The following is a 22,914-nucleotide window of genomic DNA, read 5'->3' on the forward strand; positions in this document are numbered from 1 at the left end:
AGATAACATCTCTTCCTTAAAAGTGGCCCAGAAAATCACAGTGTATCTTATACATGAGAAGTAACAATTAAAATGAGATACTGTTAGTGGTTACCTAAATTTCATTTTGTTTTCATCATGTCAGGCAGAATTGTTTACTCTATTTGTAAATAAAGCCGGTCACAGTAGCCAAGCGGCCTAAGGCATGCACTGTCTTCGCTCGCTTGGAAGCCTGGGTCATGGGTTCGAATCCCACCCAGGGCATGGATGTTTGTGTGCGTTTTTCTGTGTTTGTCTACAGGTAGAGGCCTTGCAACGAGCTGATCACTCGCCCAAGGAGTCCTACCGTATGTGTGAGATCTAGAAAAACCGAAGTGAACGGAGTTCATGGAGGTAGGCCTAGGCCCACTGGGGCTGTAGTGCCAAAGGGGGGGGGGAAATGTAAATAAATATACAAATAATTTTGTTACATTTAATTAATACGTAATAAACGTTGCTTCCTAAACAAAAAAGAAAAAAAAGCAGAAGAGTATATTCCTTGACATCTTCTTCCCAAACTGTTGTGTGTCTTGTATACTTGGAAATATGGTACTTTGGCAGTGTGACTGGGGTGGGGGGGAGAAGCATGTTTATTGATAGTGGTAACGGTGGTTAGGTGGTAACCATTGTTGCTGCATGCTGGTTGCAGATGCTGTTCTCTCTTCTTCATGTAATGAGGCATGCCATTGGTAAAAGCTAATCATTGCGTATAGTGTTGGTAATCCCTGGATTAATGATGAGGAAAGTTATGAGCTATTTATAAACATGAATGTCAGTAGACAGTTGGTACATGTTATTGGCACATGTTTGTACTCACATACCAGTCATGAACTGTCACAATTCTCACATATGTTTAAGGAGAAATGTAGCATATTGGTAGGATTGCAGCCTCGCGCTCGTCCATCTGAACTGATGAGAAATTGAAATTCAAAATATTCGGTCATTTTATACTACCCATAGTAATTTTTCAAAATAGTAATATTGCTGGTTGTTTCTCATCTTGGCATATAAAAAGAATTGCGATTGATGAAGTGTTTGAAACTATATCACACTTTGTCCATCATCTGAGTGTATGAAAACCAACGCTGTTTAAGAAACTGGTTCTTATTCTGTCTTCAGGTGAACAGGATACAAAGTGAAACTTCTGTTTAGCCCCTCAGTAGAGGTAGGTGAAACCATGGACTCCATCAATTTTCAGAAGGCACAAAAAGTTGTTACTAGGTGTAATTAAGCATTGTGCTTTGAAGATACATTGGAAGAGTGGAAGTGTAGTAATTTTGGTAGTGGATGGAAGTGAGTGGTCAGTGGTATGTCGTGGCCTTTTTAACCATGGTTAAGGAGCCCTAGTAAGCATTGGGTGGCATGCTGGGTGCGCTTCAGCGGTGGTCCGAATGCAGTGGAGAGGAGAAAAGTCTTCTGCCCCTGCTGGGAATCTAACCCAAATTCCTTGGTTGTCTAGCCTGTAGTCAAGTCTCTATACCATCTGAGCTAAGAATCTTCAGAAGTGAAGAATATATAGAACCAAGGTTTTCTTTAATAACCTGTTCACCTAAAGATGGATCTATAACTGATTTCCAAAATTTGGTGGTTTCATTAAACTCCGAAATAATACTTCTAAATGGTGTAGTAACATCATCAGAAGCTTTAGAATTGAGTTAGTGAAGTGTTTCTAAAAGGGTCTAAAATCCACAAAAAATTTTACTGTGTCAGGCACTACAAATTCATGCTTAAACTGAGTCTTTTGAAACATAACATTTTATACCATTCAGAATTACTGGGTTTTGGACTTTGTCCATAGTCCGGTATTCTAGAAACTAGAGAACACAACATTTCAGAAACTCTTGAGGTTAGCTCGTGCTAAGGGACCTAACAGAGTATGGATCTCACCCGAGGACTGAAACAGATCCATTTTCCAAAACATCTTCAATTTTTAAAATACTGGACAATAGACAAAGTCCAAAAATGCAGTAATCCTGAGTGTTCTACTCCATTTAGAATCAATTTTCTACTATGATCAGAATTTATTCCTATTCATAATTTCTGTTATGAGATCCAACTTGCATCTGTTCACACATCCAGCTTTGTGTTGTTCCATTTGTATTGTGAGATTTAATGTGTTAACTTCTCTATTCTGTTGCCACTCAGGTGCTGGATTAGAGATGTCCTTACACACATTATGAACATTACGAAAATTCTCCCCATAAACTGCTAGCAGTAATGTAGGTTTTTGCCATAATTATGGTTTGTGAATAGAGCAGTTTAATGGATTGACTGCAGTCCGAATCTCTTCTCTTTCTCTTTCATGGAGTATATTGGCTTATGGAATTTGGAATCCAGAATGTTACCTTAGTCTGTAGTGGAGGAGAGTTCATAGATAAAATTAGTACAGTGCATTTCAAGACTTTAATCTCCTTATTACTGGTACTAGTGTTCAAACACTCATTTGCTATATCAGAAAATGGGACAAAATTTTACCAGCCATTTATAGCAGAGGTGTGTGTGTGTGTGTCCGTAACTTGAAGTCACACTATCAGACTAGAATACAGCTGCTTTCAGTTTGCATATGTTTCTTAAATGTGTGAGCACATGTAGTTTTGGACTGCTGTGTTTCTGGACTTGTCTGCTGTTTAGTTTGCCAATAGAACACGATGTTTCAGAAGCTTGGTCCGTGCCCTCAGATGAACTGGTTAGGAGGCACCTCCTCATACAGGTCTGATGTCAATCACTGGACCTTGTTCAGTTTCTGAAATTTTGTGTTTTCTATTTAATGCTATAGAACAGATACAGCCCAAAAAACTCAGTAATCCCAAGTCTAATATACCATCATTGTGACCTTTTAGAATTCAACTTTCATAGGTTTGTACATTGTAGTCATGTATTGGCTTTGCAAAGATGACCTTGCGTCGTCGGGCAATCATAATGTACAGTAGGTACTGTGTTGGAATCAAGAATACTGTTTGATGCTTTCTTAAAGGCATCTTGGTCCATGTGTACGAATATTTAAATATTTTTCAGCAGTGTTTCATTTTTTCCATTTATCGATGCTGTCATTTGCAGCAATATGTTTGTTGCATAATTTCACGTTAATAATATAAATGTATAAACACAGTGTAGTAAGGATAAGTTGATTTACATTTTTGCATTTTTTTACATATTGGCTGTATGCGCATTCTTTAACATTATGTTGTTAGAAATTGTAATCATATTAAAAATACAGATGGATTTTTCATGCTGAGAACACAAATCTACATTCATGCGATACATTGCTTCGTGAATATGTTTAAATTCCGGTATTATGGGGAAGCACCTCTTGGGCTATGATTTGGCATTCATTTCTCTCGCAGAGATCTCTGATTGGTGAGATAAATTTAAGAGTACACTGGCTGGTATGTTGATATGGGACTCTGGGTTGTTCTGTTGGATGTTAAGGAAATATTGTCTGCAGAAAATGTGTGTTACCATGTTTAGCAGCACTGAATGACTGATGATGTATGCATTTGATAATACTCACCTTGACAACCTGTTTTATATTTAACATTGTTATTAATGCTTTTGTTATAGTTAGTTAATAATGTTGCATTTAAAAAACATTTTCCCATTTGGAATAATATGAGATGATGACAGTCGTTGCTTGCAGTGATTGATAACACTGAATGCATTTCAGCCTGATAGCTGTAGTAAATTTTGATTGTGTTATCGCCCATTACAGTTTACTAAATGTTGTGACAAAAATATTGCAGTCATTCATATTTGCTGAAATGTAACATACATATTGATAATCTAAATATTGATTTTTCTTTCTTTTTTTTTTCATTGTGTTTGAAGACGAGTACAATCTAAATCCTGGTTTAGAGTGGGAAGACGAGTTTACAGGTAGGTCCATGTTCCTGCTTATTCCCCATCCCTCATTATCCTGCCTGATTGCTTGGCTGCCTGCCTGGCCAGACTGCTTCACCCATTCCTGCTTCACCCTTCAGAAGTCACAGTATTACGTTTAGGCACTTCAAATAAAACTTTAGCTGTATGGTATCAAATTCCAGTATTGACTGCTTGAAGGACAGTTCATTCATAATCAGAGATAAAGTTCTCGATGCATTCAAAACATGGAGTGTATGAAATTATATTTGTACATCTGCTGTTGGGTTAAGTATCATCTGAAGGAATTATGCTTGTGTTTATTACTTAGATGTAGATAGAATAAGGACAGACCCTCTGTTTCCCTGTGTAATTGCCAGACAAATTGAGACACTTGTCCCGGTGACACACCACATGTTTATTTCCCGCAGAAATGCAGTAAGAACTCCGTGTTTACACACAGCAGTGCACCTTGGCTATCATCTGAACATAATGTCAGAAATGCTTTCCTTAGTGATCCACAAAGGTGTAAGGTCTGAGCAGAATGGTGTTTGAAGAAGCAGTCGACAGAAGTCTGCAGGGAAGGCGTCAGTGACATTTTGGGAAAAACAGGGCACACTCCTCCTTCAGCTTCTATACCCCAAGGCAACGGTGAAGTAAAACACTTTAAGATAGGTTAAAGCCAATGTGTGCCAGCAATTGCAAGCACTGAGTCTCTGTTTCATCTCTGCTAGAATTGAACAGGCCATGTGTTCCTGCGATAAATGCCGTAACCACTTTGACAGTTAGATGGAGAAATAGAGTGTTCCTTGTTCTGGTGGACATCTATGCCAAACAGTAGATATGAGTGTAACATGCCAATGGATGTTGCTTATTATCTCCTAGGATCCTTAGACTTGTCGCTGTTCCTGCGAAGTTACAGGCAGGATACTGCTAAATCGCGTGGGACCATCACATCATTCTGACCCACTTGTCTGCATAAGATATATATTTCAGTACCACATGGTCTAAAATACAATTACTGTTTGTTAGTTTGAAATACTAACAATTACTGTTTGTTTTATTTTGTTGAAGAAGACTGAATGATTTTTTTGGTAATGTGAACAGTTTCTATTTTAATTCCCTGAGTGCATGGTTTTGTGCTTTGGAAATGTTTTGGGCTTGCAGTTGGAGGTGTACATGTTCTGTCAGTCACCAGGAGTCTCTGGAGTGTAAAGTACTGAACTTGCAGTTTCTTTATGGAAGTATTAAAATATTTTGTTTGAGGTTTTCAGAAGAGGTTTGGAAATCTAAAACCTCCTCCTGCCCCAAAGCAATTTGTAATACAGTCCTTGAACTTTTTAATTTGTGTAGAAGTGAAAGGCTTGGCAGTGACCAAGGGAATAATTTCCATTGTGTAACTCAGTATCTTGTGTGTCAGCTGCTTCAACACTAATTAACATATGAGTAGTTAATCTGAAGTATAAGTTTTGTAACTAACAAACAAATCTGTGTCAGCTTATGAATTGAAGAATGCCATCTTCTTGTATGTGGCGCTGTATAGTTACTGTGTAAACCGACGTTTCGAAGGAACGTATCACCTCCATCTTCAGGGTATAACAAAAAATCCAGGAACAAGGAACCAATGTGAGCAGGTGGCTAAAGATGGAGGTGATACATTCCTCCGAAATGTCAGTTTACACAGTATCTACGCGGTGCCACGTCCCAGAAGACAGAATTCTTCACAGTCACCGCTGTGAAAACCTCAAATATTATACAGCTTATGTATTGTGTGTTGCTAATGTTTCTTTTCTCAAATGGACCACTTAGGGTATTGCTGAATGCTTGTGTGATGTGATGCGCATGCATTTCATTAGAAATAATAGTAATTCTAAATGGTAAATTGAAGAAGTTCAAACCAAATCTAAACCAGTGACTTGAATCAAAGTGGAACATCAACAGGAGGCTGCAATGAACAGACCCTTTCATATAAATATAGCTGTTACTGATGTAATACTTGTTAACCTGCTTGTTGGGGTTGCAGTAATGTCTGCCCATCTTCGTGAAGCCATTGCGTAAAAGTGTTCCTTTACAGTGTTTACACTTTGAATCTTCTTCTGACAGTTTTGATTTTATATGGGTTGATGGACAAAAAGGATGCAACCTCTTATTTCATCCCACAGTCATTCCTTTATGATTTATTGCCTGCTCTTCCCTCACCTCTTGATGTCTTCCAGTGGCTGGATGGACTGTATTTTTCTAGAACTTACCATACAGCTCTTTCCTTTAAATTTTAATTCTGATGTCCTTATCACTATTCTTATTTTGTGTAATAATTTTTCTTTACAAATTTTTAATTCAAAATTTTGTAGGAATTTAATTTATTATCTGATGATATTTTTCCTCTCAGTACTACTAAAATACTTCATATCTATCACTTGGATTTTCTTTTATTTGTGTCTGTAAGGGTCCATGCTTTGGCACTGCATGTTAGTATCTGTTCAAAATTTGATCTGTAGATTGCTTTTTTTTTTTTTTTTGCATTGTTTTTGGATCTCTCTGTTCCATAATATTCATTTTATAATTTCATAACATTAGAATTATTCTGTATTCTCTTGATCTCTTTGACAGCTCTTTAGTTTTTGAAACATCTGTAACTATTAACTTTATTTTATTTATTTTCAGGTTTGTGTCACACTGTATAGATGCATATACAGGGTGATTCACGAAGTTTTACCCTGGCTTATGGTATATATTCCTGGGGTTATTTCCTGCAAAATTTCCTTATAAACTTTTTGTCGAGTTTCAATAGTTAACGGAGTAACAATAGATTTTTGAAACGCATCATTGTGAATGCAGCGCTATGCTTCAGCGTGGGCGACCATACGTTCCAGTTAGCTATGTCAGCAGATAAGGTAGACCGGTTTGAATGTTGCGCGTAGGTAGATAGGCAGAGTGGTTCATATGCGTGCGACACATTGTGTTGACGTGCAGGGAGACATTTTTGAAAATCTTATGTAAATCCAGTCGTCTTCTAAAGCACTACAGTTTAAAGGAAACAGATTGACAGAAGGGTGTGATATGCAACCATTGGTATGTTTACAGAATGGGATGCTGAAAATAATGTAATTTTGTAACACAAAATCGATGAAAAATGTTGCACAATGCAAAATTAAGAAATTGAAAAGAAAAATTTGGTTTTAGAATGCTTCTTTCCTAAAACATTAACGATTTAAAAAGTGTTTGTATTGTATTTCTAATTTGTTTTGACTGAAATTCGAAGAAAAAAAGATCTTTCGCCAGTTTTCAAATTACTGTATCTATTTAATTATGAGTTGGATACCATTAGTATATTAACATTTTTTGTTCCAAATTACCTCAGGAATGCCCTCCCTAAGTGGGGGTAAAACTTCGTGAATCACCCTGTATATGCAGTGATAAAAAAAGTATGTACTTTAAAGAGGTTTTAAGTTTATGTAATTAAAGAACAGCATAGTGTCTTGGAGTCTGTTCAGTGCAGAGAAGTGATGGGATATCTTGTGCTTTTGAACAAAATCCAGGCCCTGACTGCTCTTTCTTAAGTCTGAAAAGTATACATTGCAGACCAAAACAGATTTTTAATTAGTTCCACTCTGAATGTATCAGTAAACTGTACTACTTATTTACATTTTATTTAATTGTGCTTTCAGCAGCTTAGACTATGAACATAGACTATAACTAGCAACATGAGTCATGAATAATGATTTGGAAGGGATGTAGAAGGAATTATGACCTAATTTGAGGCATTATCCAGGCATTTGCCCCAAGGGACTGACGAACTCCATAAAGCTCCTTAGGATGATTAGTATCTGGGCTGAGGTTTGAACCTTGGACCTCCCAAAAATGAATAAAGAATGAGTATGTTTATGGCTGGTGAACTGGAAAAGATTGTAAAGGAAGTAGGGTATCACAAATCATAGGGATTTACTGTATCACCTGCTTTAATGTGTAGGAAAGTGTCAGTTCTGCCCATCGAGTGTGTTTATGTTTCACGTGATTGTCAGAATGGAGCCAGTATAGCGACTGGCTATGGGCTGAACGGCCAAGGGGTCAGAGATTGGTCTCGGTAAGGTCAAGAATTTTCTTTTCTCTACGTTGTCCAGACCAGCTCTGGTACCCACCCAGTCTCCTATTCAAAGGGTACTGGGGGTCTTTCCCTGGGGGTAAAGCGGCCGGGGCGTGAAGCTGACCACTCACCTCCAACTATTGTTGATGTCATGAAAACGTGAATCTATACATCCACTCCCCCATGCGTCTTCATGGCATAGTTTTGAATTAGTTCAGCACAGGGACAACTTTACCTTTTACCTTTATGATTCTCAGAATAAATGCTGGTTATTTCCATAAACAGTAACAATAAATTTTTTCCTTTTTAATGGAGACACTTACTTATATTCGAGGTTCTCACAGCTGTGCCTGTGAAGAACGCCTATCATCTGGCATGAGACAGCATATAGAGCAGCAGAGGTACACGAAGTTCATCAAGGTTTCAGTGGAATGCACCACCTTGATCTTCATGTTTGAGATATGCTAAGCTAATCTTTTACCATGAAGATGGAGCCAGTACATTCATCTGAAATGACCATTGACTTCTACCTTACTACATGATATCACATGCTGGAGGATACTGGTACTCTTTGAGACACATCATGTTTTCTGTGCAGTAGGGACTGAAGTTGTCTCCATGGAACCGGCCATTAAGAAATGGCTGGTCGCTCATCTGCATAAGACTTTCGCAATATTTCATGGATCCCGAAGGATCATTGCCATGTTCACAAGAGCCTGATACTGGTCCCTATCCTGATCCACATAAATCCATTCCATACTGCCCCATCATATTTTCAATTTTAGGCTTGAAAGGGTGGAGAAAACTGCATAACGAGGCACTTCATAACTTGTACCCTTCTCCAAGTATAATTAGAATGATCAAGTCAAAGAGGATGAAGTGGGCTGGGCATGTAGCATGAATGGGGGAGATGAATGCGTATAGGATATTGGTGGGAAAGCCAGAAGGAAAGAAACCACTGGTAAGACCAAGGCGTAGGTGGGTGGACAATGTTAAAATGTGGATCTTAGAGAGACAGGATGGGATGATATGGATTGGATTGGTCTGGCTCAGGATAGGGGCCATTGGAGGGCTCTTGTGAACATGGTAATGAACCTTTGGGTTCCATAAAATGCTGGGAAATCCTTGAGTAGCTGCAGAATTTGTGGCGCCTCAAGAAGGGCTCAGCTCCATGAGTGAGTAAGTGAGGCTTGAAAGGATTGAGGTACTGTATTGGTGAACGTGTGCTGGAATCAGGAAAATGGAAAAACATGAGGGCAGCCAGGCCTGTCTCAAATTTAGAGCAGTGCCCCCCCCCCCCTCAACCATGTAGCTGCGGTATTCAATTTGGCTTAAGATGTATACATGATGGAAATATTGCATACACAACATTGCAGTTAAGGTTAGAAAATTGGTTCAAGTCTCTGGTCTTATGTACATTGCGTTTGAGGTTAATGTTAATCTTCTGATTACGCCCTCTATTTTTTTTTACCATAGAAATGGAATTGGGGTAAGGAATTTAAAATTTGGAAAGTCTGGACTCAGGGTTCTTCCAGCATTTTCCTGCCAACATAATTGACAAAGGTGTTTTTTTTTTTTTAGAAAGAATGATGTTTGGTACTAGGAAAAAATGTGTAAGTGAAAACATTAGCTGATTTGTTTTGGAAAATAAGTGAGGTTACTACATAATATGTAATTGAAAGAATGCTATCTAATCAAGTTATGTCAATATTGGAATTTTAGGTACATTTCTTAACACTCATCTCCCTTGCACAAACATGTGGGTAGCATTGAGAGGGTAAGAATTACTAGAAATATTACTGTAATGGAATTTATCAGAAATTATCCTCATTCAGTTTACAGTAATGTTTCTCGCGTATACATAAGCGGCAAGGCCGCAGGATTGTAGAAGCATAATATTGTAGACAAGGAAATATTTTCTTCAATATCTAATATGAAATGTGTTTATGGCCTAGGGTACATAGTATTTGTTATATTCTTATGGCATATATTATTTATGAGTTATTTAATGTCACTGCCAGTATTTAGACTGTAGAGTCATGATAAGATGACATATGAATGATGAATTGCTAAGGATTTGGAAGGAAGCAGCCATGGCCTAGTTGAGTTATTATCCCAAAATTGCCTGGAGTGACTGAGGAAAACCACTGAAAACCTCAGTCAGTATATCTGCTGTCCTGGTGGAGATTTGAACCAAGCGCCTACAGATTACAAGCCTGGATTATTATCTGTAGATCAGCCTGTCTGGTTATTTGGTGTAGTACCTCCCTGTGTTTCATTACTTTAAAATGTAATCTTTTATACTAATGATTCAAATATACCAACTATAATTAATTTCTGTGCATCAGAATGATTATTTATTGATAATAATGTTGAAGTTTGCTTGTAGGATGGAAGTACAAGAGTTGTGGAATTAGGCCACTGACTTGGCCATAATTCTTAATTTGATTTAGCTTTGACCCATGTCCAGTCCTTTTGCCTTGCTTGTATTTTGTCATGTTTCTGAGTTGTTCCTTTATGAACTAAGAAACTTTATTTTGCACATTGGAACTTCAAGAATTAATTTGGATTTCCAGACATAATACTTATGGATTTGTGCAGTAGTTCATTGTAATTGTGGTTGTAATGCATTATTTCTATATGCTTGCAAGAAACATATCTAGCATGTGTCTTTACATTTGTATCAGAGATCAGATGTCTTGTTTCCTGAGATTCTGTACTTGAATATGCAGTGCCTCTCAGGAAGCACTGTTTATAAACAACATTAATTTCCTTCCATTAGAAAATTCGTTTAACAGGAATTACTTTTATTGTCTACATAATTAAATTTCTGATCCTGAGATAACTTTGGTAAGGTCTTCAAGTTTGTATGTATTGTATGATTGTATTGGTTTATTATTGATTTTAACACTTTGCAGACCAGCGATTTAAATATTTAAACCACCCTGGGGACCGGCATTTTTAAACCTACTACCATAACTTGTGCACTGTTCACTTTAAAAATTAATATAAAATCTCCTAATTAATTTTATGAACTAAAATTTTTGGAGAACGCTTACCAATGCTGCTAGAAGTGCTTGAGAGTGTGATATTTCTGAAAAGATTCCCCTTTGTGAAGTGGCATTACACAGAACTTGCAAATGTAGGCAGTCGTACTCCTTTTGTTGTGTACTGCGCAAACACAGCATCGCATAGAAGGGTGCTTCCCCTTGGCATGTTCACGCTTCACAATTTTCATGAGGGTATGTTTCCGCACAACACCTGAGAGTCGCCCAAGGGTGTCCACATGAGGACTGCGAGGGGTGGGAGTTGATGGGGCCCGTCACACTAAGTCTGTGCATGACTCTGGTTCTGCCGCCACCGTCTGGTCTGTAGCCCAGGCCTTTGCCACATTCATCAGAAATGCTTTGTATTTCAATTTTGAATCAGGAATTAGGTTTTTGTAAACCAAAAATGAATTGAAAATGGCACAATTTATAAGCCACAATGCAAGTTTCTTTGTCCACTTTACTGTTTTCCAAGGAAGAGAATAATAGGCCAAGTACTTATCAGCTCTATCAACTCCCTTCATGAACATATTATACTCGGAAATACAAACAGGCTTCTTTACCTGTCCATGTCTCCTTTGAACATTAACCATGCTTGAATTGTGAATTGTGGTTTTGGGTCCAATGGAATTTGCTTCACCCCTGGATTTCCAGTAAACTGTCCCAAAGCAGGCGTTTCGTCTACTTTTCCCCATGTGGCTGTCCCCACAATGTTGCTATCCGCACTTTCGTCGGAGCTACTGTCACTTTCACTTTCACTGTCTGTGGCCACAATTTTTTGTTAGCTCCTGCCACACTCACTATCAGATTGTGAGTCGCTATCACTAGCAGACTCACAAGGGACATCAGATAGCTCATCAGAGAACAAGTCAGATATTTCTTGTTCTCCAAGAAAACGCTTGGACCTCAACCTCTTCTGACCTTGAACCAATTTGCACTAGTAACTTCCTGCCTGGTGCATGTAGCTGGAAGATGAACAAAGGCATTTTTTTTTGGAGTGGGAAAGGAAAACAATTGGGTCATAAACAGTGAGGTCATGTTACTGACTACGAAGCAAACATTCAAGAGGTCTATCACGCACCAGTCATGCGTCTGCCTGGCGCCAGTGCAAGTATAGTGTGTTTCAACATAACGTGTCCAAAACTCATAATAATATGCCACCGGTCTGCCACGTTTAAAAGTGCTGGGCATAAAAATATGCCACCGGTCTGCAGAGTGTTAAGCAGAAGGAGAAGAAAGCTGTAGTCTTGTGTTTGTAAGACATTTGAAATTTACATCTTTTAAGAAGCTTATGAAGTCTGTGGTTATTAGAAAGCGTTTGCAGTTAAGCAGGTCAGTTTAAAATGCGTGGGAATTTTCATTGCAGTGGATTGTTACACAGAAGATTAGTTTTCTTTAATACACTTCTGATGTACAGTAATTCCGAGATTGGATTTGAGATTTTCTTGACGGTAACAGTGAAGAATACTGTCCCCTGGGATGTAACTTGATGTAGTCTGGTGGAAGTTTACCGATTTTTGCAGGATTGTTCTGCCTGTGTCCTGAAGGTTGAAGCTGAGTAAGCCATCCAAGTAACTAGCAAGCAGACCTGAAGATGGAGGCAGTATGTGCCTCCAGAATGTTAGTAAACTTCTACCAGACTGCAACAGCTTCACATTCCAGGAAGTTGTACTGTTAAAGAATCCCAAAGAGCTTTCATAGAGATTTAAATTTTGTGATCATGCGATTCCTGGGAGTCAGTATAGCAACAGGCTATGGGCTGGACAGATAGGGTTCAATTCCCAGCAGAGGCAAGAGATTTTTCTGTGCTGCACAGCATCCAGACCAGCTCTGGGACCCACCCAGCCTCCTATCCAGTGGGTACTGGGGGCTGTTTTCCAAGGGATAATTTGACTGGGGCATGAAGCTGATTACTTATGTCCAGGTGCTGAGGTGAAGAATAGTGGAGCTATACCTCCTGTACCCCAAACGTTTTCATGGTATGGTGGTTAATTAATTAAGTACGGGGACAACTTTATCTTTACTTAACATGATTCTTAATGCAATTTGAATTTGACAGGTTGGTTCCACACTTAGGACTACATCATTTGTTGTCAAAGGAGCACGCGCTAGTGTAGTTCTTTGATGCACTATGCTACAAGCTGGAAGGTAACAGGTTCAATTCCAGATGAGGTTATTGGATTTTTCAATTGACCTAATCCTTCCAGCTGTGCTCTGGCCCTGGGGTCATCTTAGCTTCTAAGAGAAATGAGTGCCAGGAATCTTCCTAGGGATAAAGGGTGGCTGGCCGGTGCATAAGGCTGACAACCTCACCACCACCTATGAGCTGATTGTCTGGAAAATGTGGGAGCCTCGATGTCTCTCAATCCTATGGGTGCCCCCAGCCTGTTACAGGAATAGCTTTACTTAACCTTACTGCAAGCGGCCTCCATAGTGTAGGGGTAACATTCCCACCTCATGACTCAAGGTACGCGGGTTCAAACCTGGCAGAGGTCGTGGAATTTTTAAGGGCGGAAAAATTCAGGGAACAAGTCCTCCGGGAGGGACTTTAAGCCGTGGGTCCCCTGTCGTAGATTTACGGCACGTAAAAGATCCTCATGTCTCTAGGAGACCTCTAAGCAAAATTAGGCAAGTTTCCCGCCCAAGTAGTTCCCAGTGCCTCTGGTAGATGGGGGAAGCATCGGGTACTGAGGGCTGACCTCGTTGGCTGAACGGGGCTGATAGCACGCACCAGTACCGGTAGGGTATGGCGACTGGTAGAATATCAAAGGGGGACGTACAATAGACTATTAGTCACGGTGCATGGGGAAACCCACCCCCTCCAATAATAATAAATAATAACCTTACTGCCATCCATGGGCTGATTATCTAGAAAATGTGGGAACCTTGACATCTCACAACCCTTTGGGCCTCCACAGCCTGTTACAGGGATAGCTTTACGTAACCTCACTGTCATCTGTGAGCTGACTGTGGGAGCCTTGACATCTCACAATCATATGGGTGTCCGCAGCCTGTTATGGGATAGCTTTACCTTTTTATGTTTTATATATTCTTGAAGCATTAGCAGAATGACACCAACATTTTTTTTTTTTTCCAGTATTCAGTTCTTTCATTTTACATGGGGCGTTGTGGCTGTTATGTAGCCTAAAAGACAGGAAAGGACAGACAGGATTTGAACGCAGATTCAGGGATACAATTTTAGTCATCAGAATTACTTTGTACAGTTGGGACTTTGATGGTGTTTGTAGGTGTGGGTGATATCTGACATTTAGAAAAGACTATACAACATTTTGCTCATTAATGCTGCTACTCAAATTGAGTTCATTTATCTGTTTTTACTAACACTGAGTTGTAGTGTTGTGTATCTTCTTTAAGATGGCAGTGAAAGCAGTTTATAACGTGAAGGCTTTAAATTATGTTTTGATGATGATGGTGGTGGTGGTGATGATACCAGTAGAAATAACAGGCTAAACCTGTGTGGGAAATCATAACTTGTGTTGCTTGCACTCGTAACCACCCATATATGCTGCCTGTTTACCAGACACGAAAATGCTGTACAGAATGGTACATTTAAAAAGTAAATTAGAAATAAAATACAAGAAGAATCACAGAAAGACAATGCTATGGTAATATGGAAGGTAGAAAACAGATTGCATGGGATATCATTACATCTGTGCCCTCCCCGCCCACATTCGCAGCACCAACATCTCCTCCATGTGCCTTCCTCGCTCCCACCAATTCCTGCTTCTCTTTCTATCTCTTTCCATTCTTGGTTTGTTGTTATTGTTGATGGAGGGGTGTGGGGGAGCAGGTGCAGTGGCTGGCTGAAACTCCCACTGTTGCATTCTTTCTTTCCCTTATCCGAGTATAGCTTTCTTCTGTATATGCTCAGAAAATTACAGGACATCTGAATTTCTGGATATAAGGCAAGCATGCTTGAGTTGAACAGTCAGATCCTGTTTGATGCTTCAATACTGCAGAAAGGCACACACTGAAACCCAAGTGTTGAAGACAGTATTATTGTTCATTCGTAGCTTTCTACATGTTCTGTTTCATGAATAGCATTTTAATTGTATTGAAGTTCTAATGTATACTGTGCTTGGCAGGTGAAGAGTAGGGTGAGCTGTACTGAGGGTGTTGAAAGAGGCTTCTAATATTCCCTTCCACCCCTGCCCCATTTCCTAAGAACTGTCCCAGAATGTCTGTCATGAAGGTTATGGGGTGGTTACCGCACAAGACATTTGTGTGCATTTAATAGCTAAACTAGTATAATGGAATGTGCTGTAGGGGGAAGCATGACAGTGGAAGGGAGATCCATGCAACTTCTTTCAGTGGCTTCAGTATAGTTGGAATGTCAGAATAACATAAGTTTCTGTGTCCAGTTGTGAATGAATTAGATTTATTCTGAATTCCAATCAGTAAGTTACATTTCATTCAAACCCAGATATTTAAACGTTATTTGTTCTATTATTTTTAAGGATTGCATCCTGTAGTGTATATACAATGAACATGTATATAATTTCTTTATTGTCAATGCAACAGTACTTTAATATCTATTTATTTATTTATATAGCATGCACTATATGTTTCACCCTCAATGGATCATCTTCAGGTGCTGTTCTGTAGTATGAACCACACAGTGCAAGGAACCGCATAATGTAAATAACACACAGTAACCATTGGCTCCCAACAACATGAAAGAAGAGTGATTTATTCTTTAGAAGACTGGTAACATTAGGATACTAACACGGTGAGCTAGTACAGCTAACAGTAAAAGAAATTTGATGAAGCCTGTGTGTGATCTGCTGCAGTAACAAACACAAAGCTACTCACGGCTTATAACACTTTGAAAAATCATTTCTAAATCATTTTAAATATGAAATCGTGATTTAAATTAGGTTTAACATATTGTTCCATATACGATATCACATGTACGATTTTTAGGTTGAGTTTTATTCTTGTTTTATTGTATTTTATTGTTAATTCTAACCTAAGTTAGACTTGGACTAAAGTTTTGTCTAGATTGTGAATCGAATAGAAACTAGTTTGTATGAACCATTTATAAAATTGGGAATGTTAGTGATGCAGTTCAGTAATAGTGTGTGAGAACTTGCAGCACCTGAAGATGACCCATTGAGGTCGAAACATGTAGTGCGTGCTATATAAATAAATAAATAAATACTTATTAAGTATTGTTGCGTTGGTGGTAAAAATATATATATTCATTGTTCTATTATATTGATTGAAACAATGGAAATGTCTTACCATCACATGCTGGTACTCTTTACACTGAACATTCCTACATAATCTCTGTCTCTTAAGTCTCCTTTTCGATTAGAGTGCAAACTACACATACTGATCTTGTGCCTCTGCAGAAATTTGCAGCATCTTTGGATATGATGATGTCATGGGAGTGAATATTAAGATTTCAGTCTTCTGAGTTGTGACACCATGCAGTTCGGTAGGTCCCCCCCCCCNGGTCCCCCCCCCCCGAAGAACCTACTGCCTCAGTTATCAGGCACTCTTTTTTTCCTGAATATTGAGGTAGAAAGTTCTTCTGAAACAGTGGTCCTATCTACCAAACTACATAACTTCACATCACAGAACACCTTAATCTTATTACTTTTTGTATGAGACATAGCATTCACTTGATTATTCCAGTTTGTTTCTTTGCACTGAAGTGAAAATATTAGTGCATTTATAAGTTGGCAGGCTTTCATGGCAGTTAGTGTTTGTATTGTGGTCTTGTGGATTGTAACATCATGGGGCTTTGTTGTTGGATACCAATGCATCTCATGGGCATACAGCCTTCACCCTCAGGGTTGAATTGAGTCAGGCAATTGTACAGCCCTGGACTGGGTTCTACTACTGTCCCTGTCAGGACAGGGCTGAACAACCAACTTCCTTGCAACTTGCTGATATGTAACTTAATTGTATTGTCACCCCGAAGATGGAGGTATCATATTCTTCTGAAATGTTGCTGTCCACCTATGAGACCACATGGTATCACAGCCCAGATGACCACAGTCTGAGTAATACATACAGTTTTTAAACATTTGGCACAAGAAGTGAATATTTAGCACAGTGTTCAGGAACACTGTAATGATTAGGCATTTCAAGTTTTGGGCTCTAGTTTATGGGAAGTGGTTATACAAACGAGACTGGAGTATTTTGTAGGTTCACTGACTATACTGTATGATGGTAAGACATGGCTACCATGCAAGGAACTAGCTTATTCACCACAGTTTTGACTTATGATGACACGTCACAAGCGGAAGATGAGGAGAGCTCTCTGCCACATTTGGACGGCTTCCAGAGCAAACTGCCACCAGGCATTCTTCCCCATGGCCTGCCACAGGTGAAGGAAGTACAGCCAGCCCTCACATCATTGGAAAATGCACCTCCTAAACAGGAACCTGCCAAACAAGGTCAGTCTGCAGTAAGTAGGATTGAAAACATAAGTAACTGCCTTACTCTGTGACCAGCCTACCACCAGGTCAGAGATAAAGTTCCAAACACAAAGGATGAGCACGTCGTGTCATCCTTATAGTTTGCATCTTGTTGCGCATCATTAGGGGTACTACAACAGTCTAAGATTAAAAACTAATATTGATGTGTTAATATTTGTTTTTATTATACATACCACTGAAAACTGCATACTGAGGAGCTTCAGAACTTGTATTCCACTCCAAGTGTAATTAGAATGATCAAGTCAAGGAAGATGAGATGGGCAGGGCATGCAGCATGAATGGGGGGAGAAGAAGAATGCATATAGGATATTGGTTGGAATGCCAGAAGAAAAGAGACCACTGGGTGGCCAATATTAAAATAGGTCTTTGAGAGATAATATAAACAGATATTAACATATTAATTTATTCATAGATTGTTGTGTTGAGGGCCATGTTAGTACCCATGATAGCCTTCTGCCTGGTCAGGGCTGTCACAACTCAGGGGATGTTGATAGATGAGTATGGAGCAGTGATGGAGTGATGATTAGTAGGGGAAAATGGAAGAAACCTGGAGAAAACCCAATGTAGTGCTACTTTTTGCATGAATGTCACTAGAAATTCTGGGGTGAACCTGTGTCTCCTTGGTGAGAGCCCAGCACCCTGAATTTTCCTGAGTTATGTCACAGTGTCAGCCTTTTCTGTTAGTCATGAATCTGGTATTTAACAATTGTATATGGTCATCGTGTATTTCAGAAAAGCGTGATTATGTCAACTTTTATAAAGTTGAAACCCACTGTTTTAATGAGGTTTTTGCTGTTAAAGTGTGAGATTCTGACAAGTGTGATTCACTTTGTGTCAGTGCGAGAATTGTCTGAAGAGGAGAAGCAGATGACAATCCTTACTGAAGAGTTCCAGAGGTTTCTGGATCGTGCCGGCCGTTTGATGGAGCGAGCTGTATCTGAAAGTGTCGACATCTACACAGACTACACTGGAGTAGCGGACGGCGATGAAGCAGGGTGAGTGTTGCAGTGCTGCTATGTACAGAGGATGTACACTCAGAGAACACTGATATTGGAAGGGAGGAGGGCACAATATTGTGATTTACCAGTGAGATGTATCTATGGACTGAACTGAGGCAAAAATTTCGTTGCGTTGCTGTGGGTTGAGCGGCAAACTGAAGGAAATGTTGACTAGGAATCATTGCAATTGAACGTTAAATGTGAGAGGACCTTAAATCAAGGAACTCTAAATGGGGTTTCCACTGTAAGAGGATTCCTTATTCAAAGAGTCTGCAAAATGGGAGTGGTATGGACTGGATTGATCTGGCTTAGGATAGGGACCAGTGGAGGGCTCGTGTTAACACAGTTATGAACCTTGGGGTTCTATAAAATGTTGGGAAGTTCTAGAGCAGCTGTGCAACTGGTGGCTTCTTAAGAAGGGCTCAGCTCCATGAAGTTAGTTTCTGCAGCATAAATGGGGCAGACATTGAGAAAGTTCTTAGATGAGTCTGATTTGTGTCTTGCATTTTATCAATACCCAAGCATTGGAGCATCAGTGTTAGACGTTATTTTAAGAAGAAAAATTTATTGTCGTTTTTGCTTTGAAAATATACACTCAAATTGTATTTATGCATTTTTTAAATATTTTTAATTTTGTCATTTTAAGATTTATAAGGTTTTTGTTGAGAGTTGTATACTGGGACCTGATGTCTGAAGGTTTAAGTCTCTGATTTATTAAAGAGAAATTGAATTCAGTGATCAGTTTTGACCACAAGAATGTATATGTAACTGCTGTGAGTAAAGCGAACAGTTAGCGCAGTAATACTTGTGATACAATTAACTTCAGCTGATGGAGATTCAAATATTGTTGCTTTATACTTTAAAACTCACCTTACAACTTGCATATGTTTCAGGGATGAGAAGTCTGGCCTGCGATTATCATTGAACCGTTGCTTCTATGATGATCGTTGGTCACGTAATCGCTGTTTGACTTCACTGGATTGGTCACCTCAATACCCAGAACTTCTAGTAGCTAGCTACCATAACAATGAAGATTCACCCAATGATCCGGATGGTGTGTGCCTAATTTGGAACACAAAGTTTAAGAAGACAACCCCAGAATACATTTTCCATTGCCAATCTCCAGTTCTGGCTGCAACATTTGCTAGGTGAGCAGCAAAGGAAGTTGGTTCAAGTTGTAATGCTCCTATCTTATATTCATTAGGTGTCCAGTTGCTTATCTTAGATGTTGAGTATGCTTAAAGGTTTGGCCACGCCATAGCTCAAGCGGTTAGTCTCTGGCTTCCCACCATGGCGGCCCGGGTTTGATCCCGGGTCTGGTCAAGTGGGATTTGTGGCTCTAAGGTAGGTTTTCTCCGAGTACTTCAGTTTCCCCTGCCAATCTTCATTCCACCAATTGCTCCACAATCACCCTCACCTATCATCTGGGGCGGTACAATAGGCCAGAAGTGATCGCAGTACAAGGGACTTAGTCCCACCCCACTAGCAATAAAAGAAGATCCTTAAAGGTTAGTCAGTGTAGAGGTATTCTTTGGCTGAATAACCTGGTTTGATTCCTGGTAGGGGTAAGTTTTTTTTTGTATGCCACAGGATCCAGACTGTTTCAGATGCACACCGAGCCTCCTATCCAATGAGGACTAGGCTTTCTCCTCTGTGGGTAAAGGAGCTGGGCCATGAAGCTGACCACCCACCTCCATCTAGTGCTGAGACATGGTACTTGATGAATTGAGCATACAGACAACTTTACCTTTACCTTTCCCCACATCCTCCAGGTAAATACTGGGATGGAACTTAATTTCAGGCCAGTTCATCATTAAGCTGCCGTTCGACCATTCGTTGCTGTGTTGTCTGAGCTGCTGACAGCAGGCGGCTTGATAGAATGTTGGTACACCTGTGCAGTCTCATCTCTGAACAGGAGGAGATGTCTGTGGCATATCCAATAGTTATAGAATATTTTTACTCTAATGCAGTGATGTAGCAGTGTGCATCTTATCATGAAGCAGCCCACACTTTGTCACCTCGAGGTGACAGATTTTTTTCTTACATGAAGGAATTACTGTGTGTCACAATTGTCTTGGATATGATACCATGAAGCCAGGTAGGTGGGTATCTGTGTTTGAGAGGAATGCATTTCCAGTGAGCTTTTTCTGAAGATGGAGGCACTATGTTCCTCCGAAATGTTGGTGCACACCTGCAAGGCTACACAGTGTCATAACCCAAGAGGGTTAAAAAATTTTGAGTAATGAACCACTGCAATTTACAGCAGAGACTTTTCTTCCATAGAAACTGAAGCTGTCAGAAGGCTTGCATTGTCAGTCCCTGGATTCCATTTTCATGGTTCAGGTTTTTGCACCCTGAATATGGAGGCAAGTAGGTTTCTCCGAAATGTTGGTAGTAATCTGCAGCGCTGCACTGAATCACATCCCAGAAGGCTATAGTCTTGGTACAGGCAAGTTCATTATGAAATGTGTTCCAGGTTCCATCCCAATCTGGTGCTTGGCGGAACATATTCAGGACAGATTGTCCTGTGGGATAACCGTGTGCAGAAGAGGACCCCAATACAGCGCACGCCTCTGTCAACATCAGCGCACACTGTAAGTTGTGTGACTCTGCATCTGGTGCTAATGGCCGCAGCTGCAGGTTCCTTTCTTTTAATTTTCCATCTGTTTTTATTTTGAGTATGATTTATTAGATGCTTTGTTACAGAGACATTCAGGGAACTTAACTGACCTCTTAACAACAGCAGTGACAATGAAATCATAATCATCATCATCAGTCATAATTTCTGCCACCACTGCCACTGCCATGGATTGACTCATGTTCATGTTTTTGAATGTTAATTAAGGTTGTGGGTTTGCTTGCCGATGAGCTCATTGGATTTTTCAGTTGACCTAATCCTTCCAGCCACACTATGGCCATCGGGTTGACTCAGCCTCTAACAGAAATAAGTACCGGGAATATTCCTGAGGGTACAGGTAGGCCTTCCTGCACATAAGGCTGACAACCTAATCGCCATCTGTGAGCCGATTGTCTAGAGAAAATGTGGCAGCCTTGACCTCTCATAACCCTGTGGGTTTCCGTGGCCTATTACAGGGATAGCTTTACATTTTCTTTTATGTAGTTATGTTTAAGTAACTATTTTTCCTCTTGTTTGGATTTTTTTTTAAGTATGTTGGTGACATATCACTTTGTTTTCTGTTTTTTATGTAATCTCATCTTTTACTCTTCTGTTTATTACTACAGTACTTTACTCCCTTTAAATTTTACTTTCTATATTTCATGATTGTTAAGTTGTCCTCTGATTAACCTTTTGACGTGGTCATTTAAATTCCGCGGCCGCGGCTCCTGCNGCAGGGTACTCACACAAATCAAATTGAAATGTATGCCCTCTTTCAGGATCTGTCTTCTTGTAAGCTTGCTTTCCTAATTTTGAAAAAATAGAAGGAGGCTTATGTGATCACTTTGCTGTCTGTCTGTATCTCTCCCTTAATCTTTTAATTTTTTATGTGGTCCTTGTCATATCAGAGGAAAGTGGATGATACTTCTTGCCAGAACTTCTTGTATATTGTAACTTGAATATTTGTGGCAGATTACGAAGTATATCTTCACCATGACGTAATACAGGTACAGTAACTTAAGCAGACCTCATCATTAAGATGAATGTCCTGTGGGATGTGACATCCTGCCAATCTTCATTCCACCAATTGCTCCACAATCACCCTCACCTATCATCTGGGGCTGGTACAATAGGCCAGAAGTGGCCGCAGTACAAGGGACTAGTCCCACCCCACTAGCATTAAAAAAAATAAGAGGAAAACCTAACCTAACCTAACATGTGAAGGGAGGCTTGTATTAATGCATATGTAACATAGAAACACTTAAGATCAGCAAGTATTGTAAGGATGGAAAGAAACAGAAGATTTACATGTTGCAGCATCCTGTGTATTGCCTAAGTGTGGTTGGGACCCAGAATGCACATAACTTGATAAGCGTGTCTACGGATGGGAGACTGTGTTCATGGAGTCTGGATATGCTTTCCCAGCCACAGGAGACTCTAGAGTTGCAGCACAAGCAAGGCAAACCCATAGCAGTGACATGTCTTGCTTTTCCACATGGTGACGTCAACAACTTCATCGTAGGAAGTGAAGAAGGGTCTGTGTACACAGGTGAGACTGTCGCACCTCCCCGTAGAACTGCCAGCCACTCAGAGCTAAATGCTCTTGCACCAATAAACCTTTACCTTTAAATCGTAGCAGAAATATTGATATAGGTCATTATTTTTGATGCACTGTCTACTTGAAATTAACTATAACTAACACCATCTAATGCATCGAGGTGTTTAATGGTCATATACGAGGGTCGATCAATAAGTACCTGTGTTAGGAATAAAGACACAAGTTTTTCACTTTTTTTTTTTTTATTTTTCAACGTAATCTCCTTTC

The 22,914-nt window shown here is 39.6% G+C and overlaps 1 protein-coding gene across 11 annotated transcripts in view; it reads left to right on the forward strand.

The window, feature by feature from the left end:
* Positions 1–22,914, forward strand: part of LOC111862524 (cytoplasmic dynein 1 intermediate chain) — a 63,084-nt gene that overhangs the window by 31,490 nt on the left and 8,680 nt on the right. For 6 of the 11 annotated variants that reach the window (XM_023847996.2, XM_023847998.2, XM_023847999.2 and 3 more), the window contains 6 exons: positions 3,844–3,891; positions 17,277–17,432; positions 18,313–18,469; positions 19,366–19,620; positions 20,949–21,066; positions 22,407–22,638. In XM_023847996.2, the coding sequence (XP_023703764.1) occupies positions 3,844–3,891; positions 17,277–17,432; positions 18,313–18,469; positions 19,366–19,620; positions 20,949–21,066; positions 22,407–22,638 (966 nt within the window). Of the gene's footprint in view, positions 1–3,843; positions 3,892–17,249; positions 17,433–18,312; positions 18,470–19,365; positions 19,621–20,948; positions 21,067–22,406; positions 22,639–22,914 lie in introns of all 11 variants that reach the window. The other 5 variants (XM_023847997.2, XM_023848000.2, XM_023848004.2 and 2 more) reach the window with 2 other exon arrangements.

Source organism: Cryptotermes secundus, unplaced genomic scaffold (genome assembly GCF_002891405.2).
Source record: "Cryptotermes secundus unplaced genomic scaffold, Csec_1.0 scaffold1084, whole genome shotgun sequence".
Classification (NCBI taxonomy): domain Eukaryota; kingdom Metazoa; phylum Arthropoda; class Insecta; order Blattodea; family Kalotermitidae; genus Cryptotermes; species Cryptotermes secundus.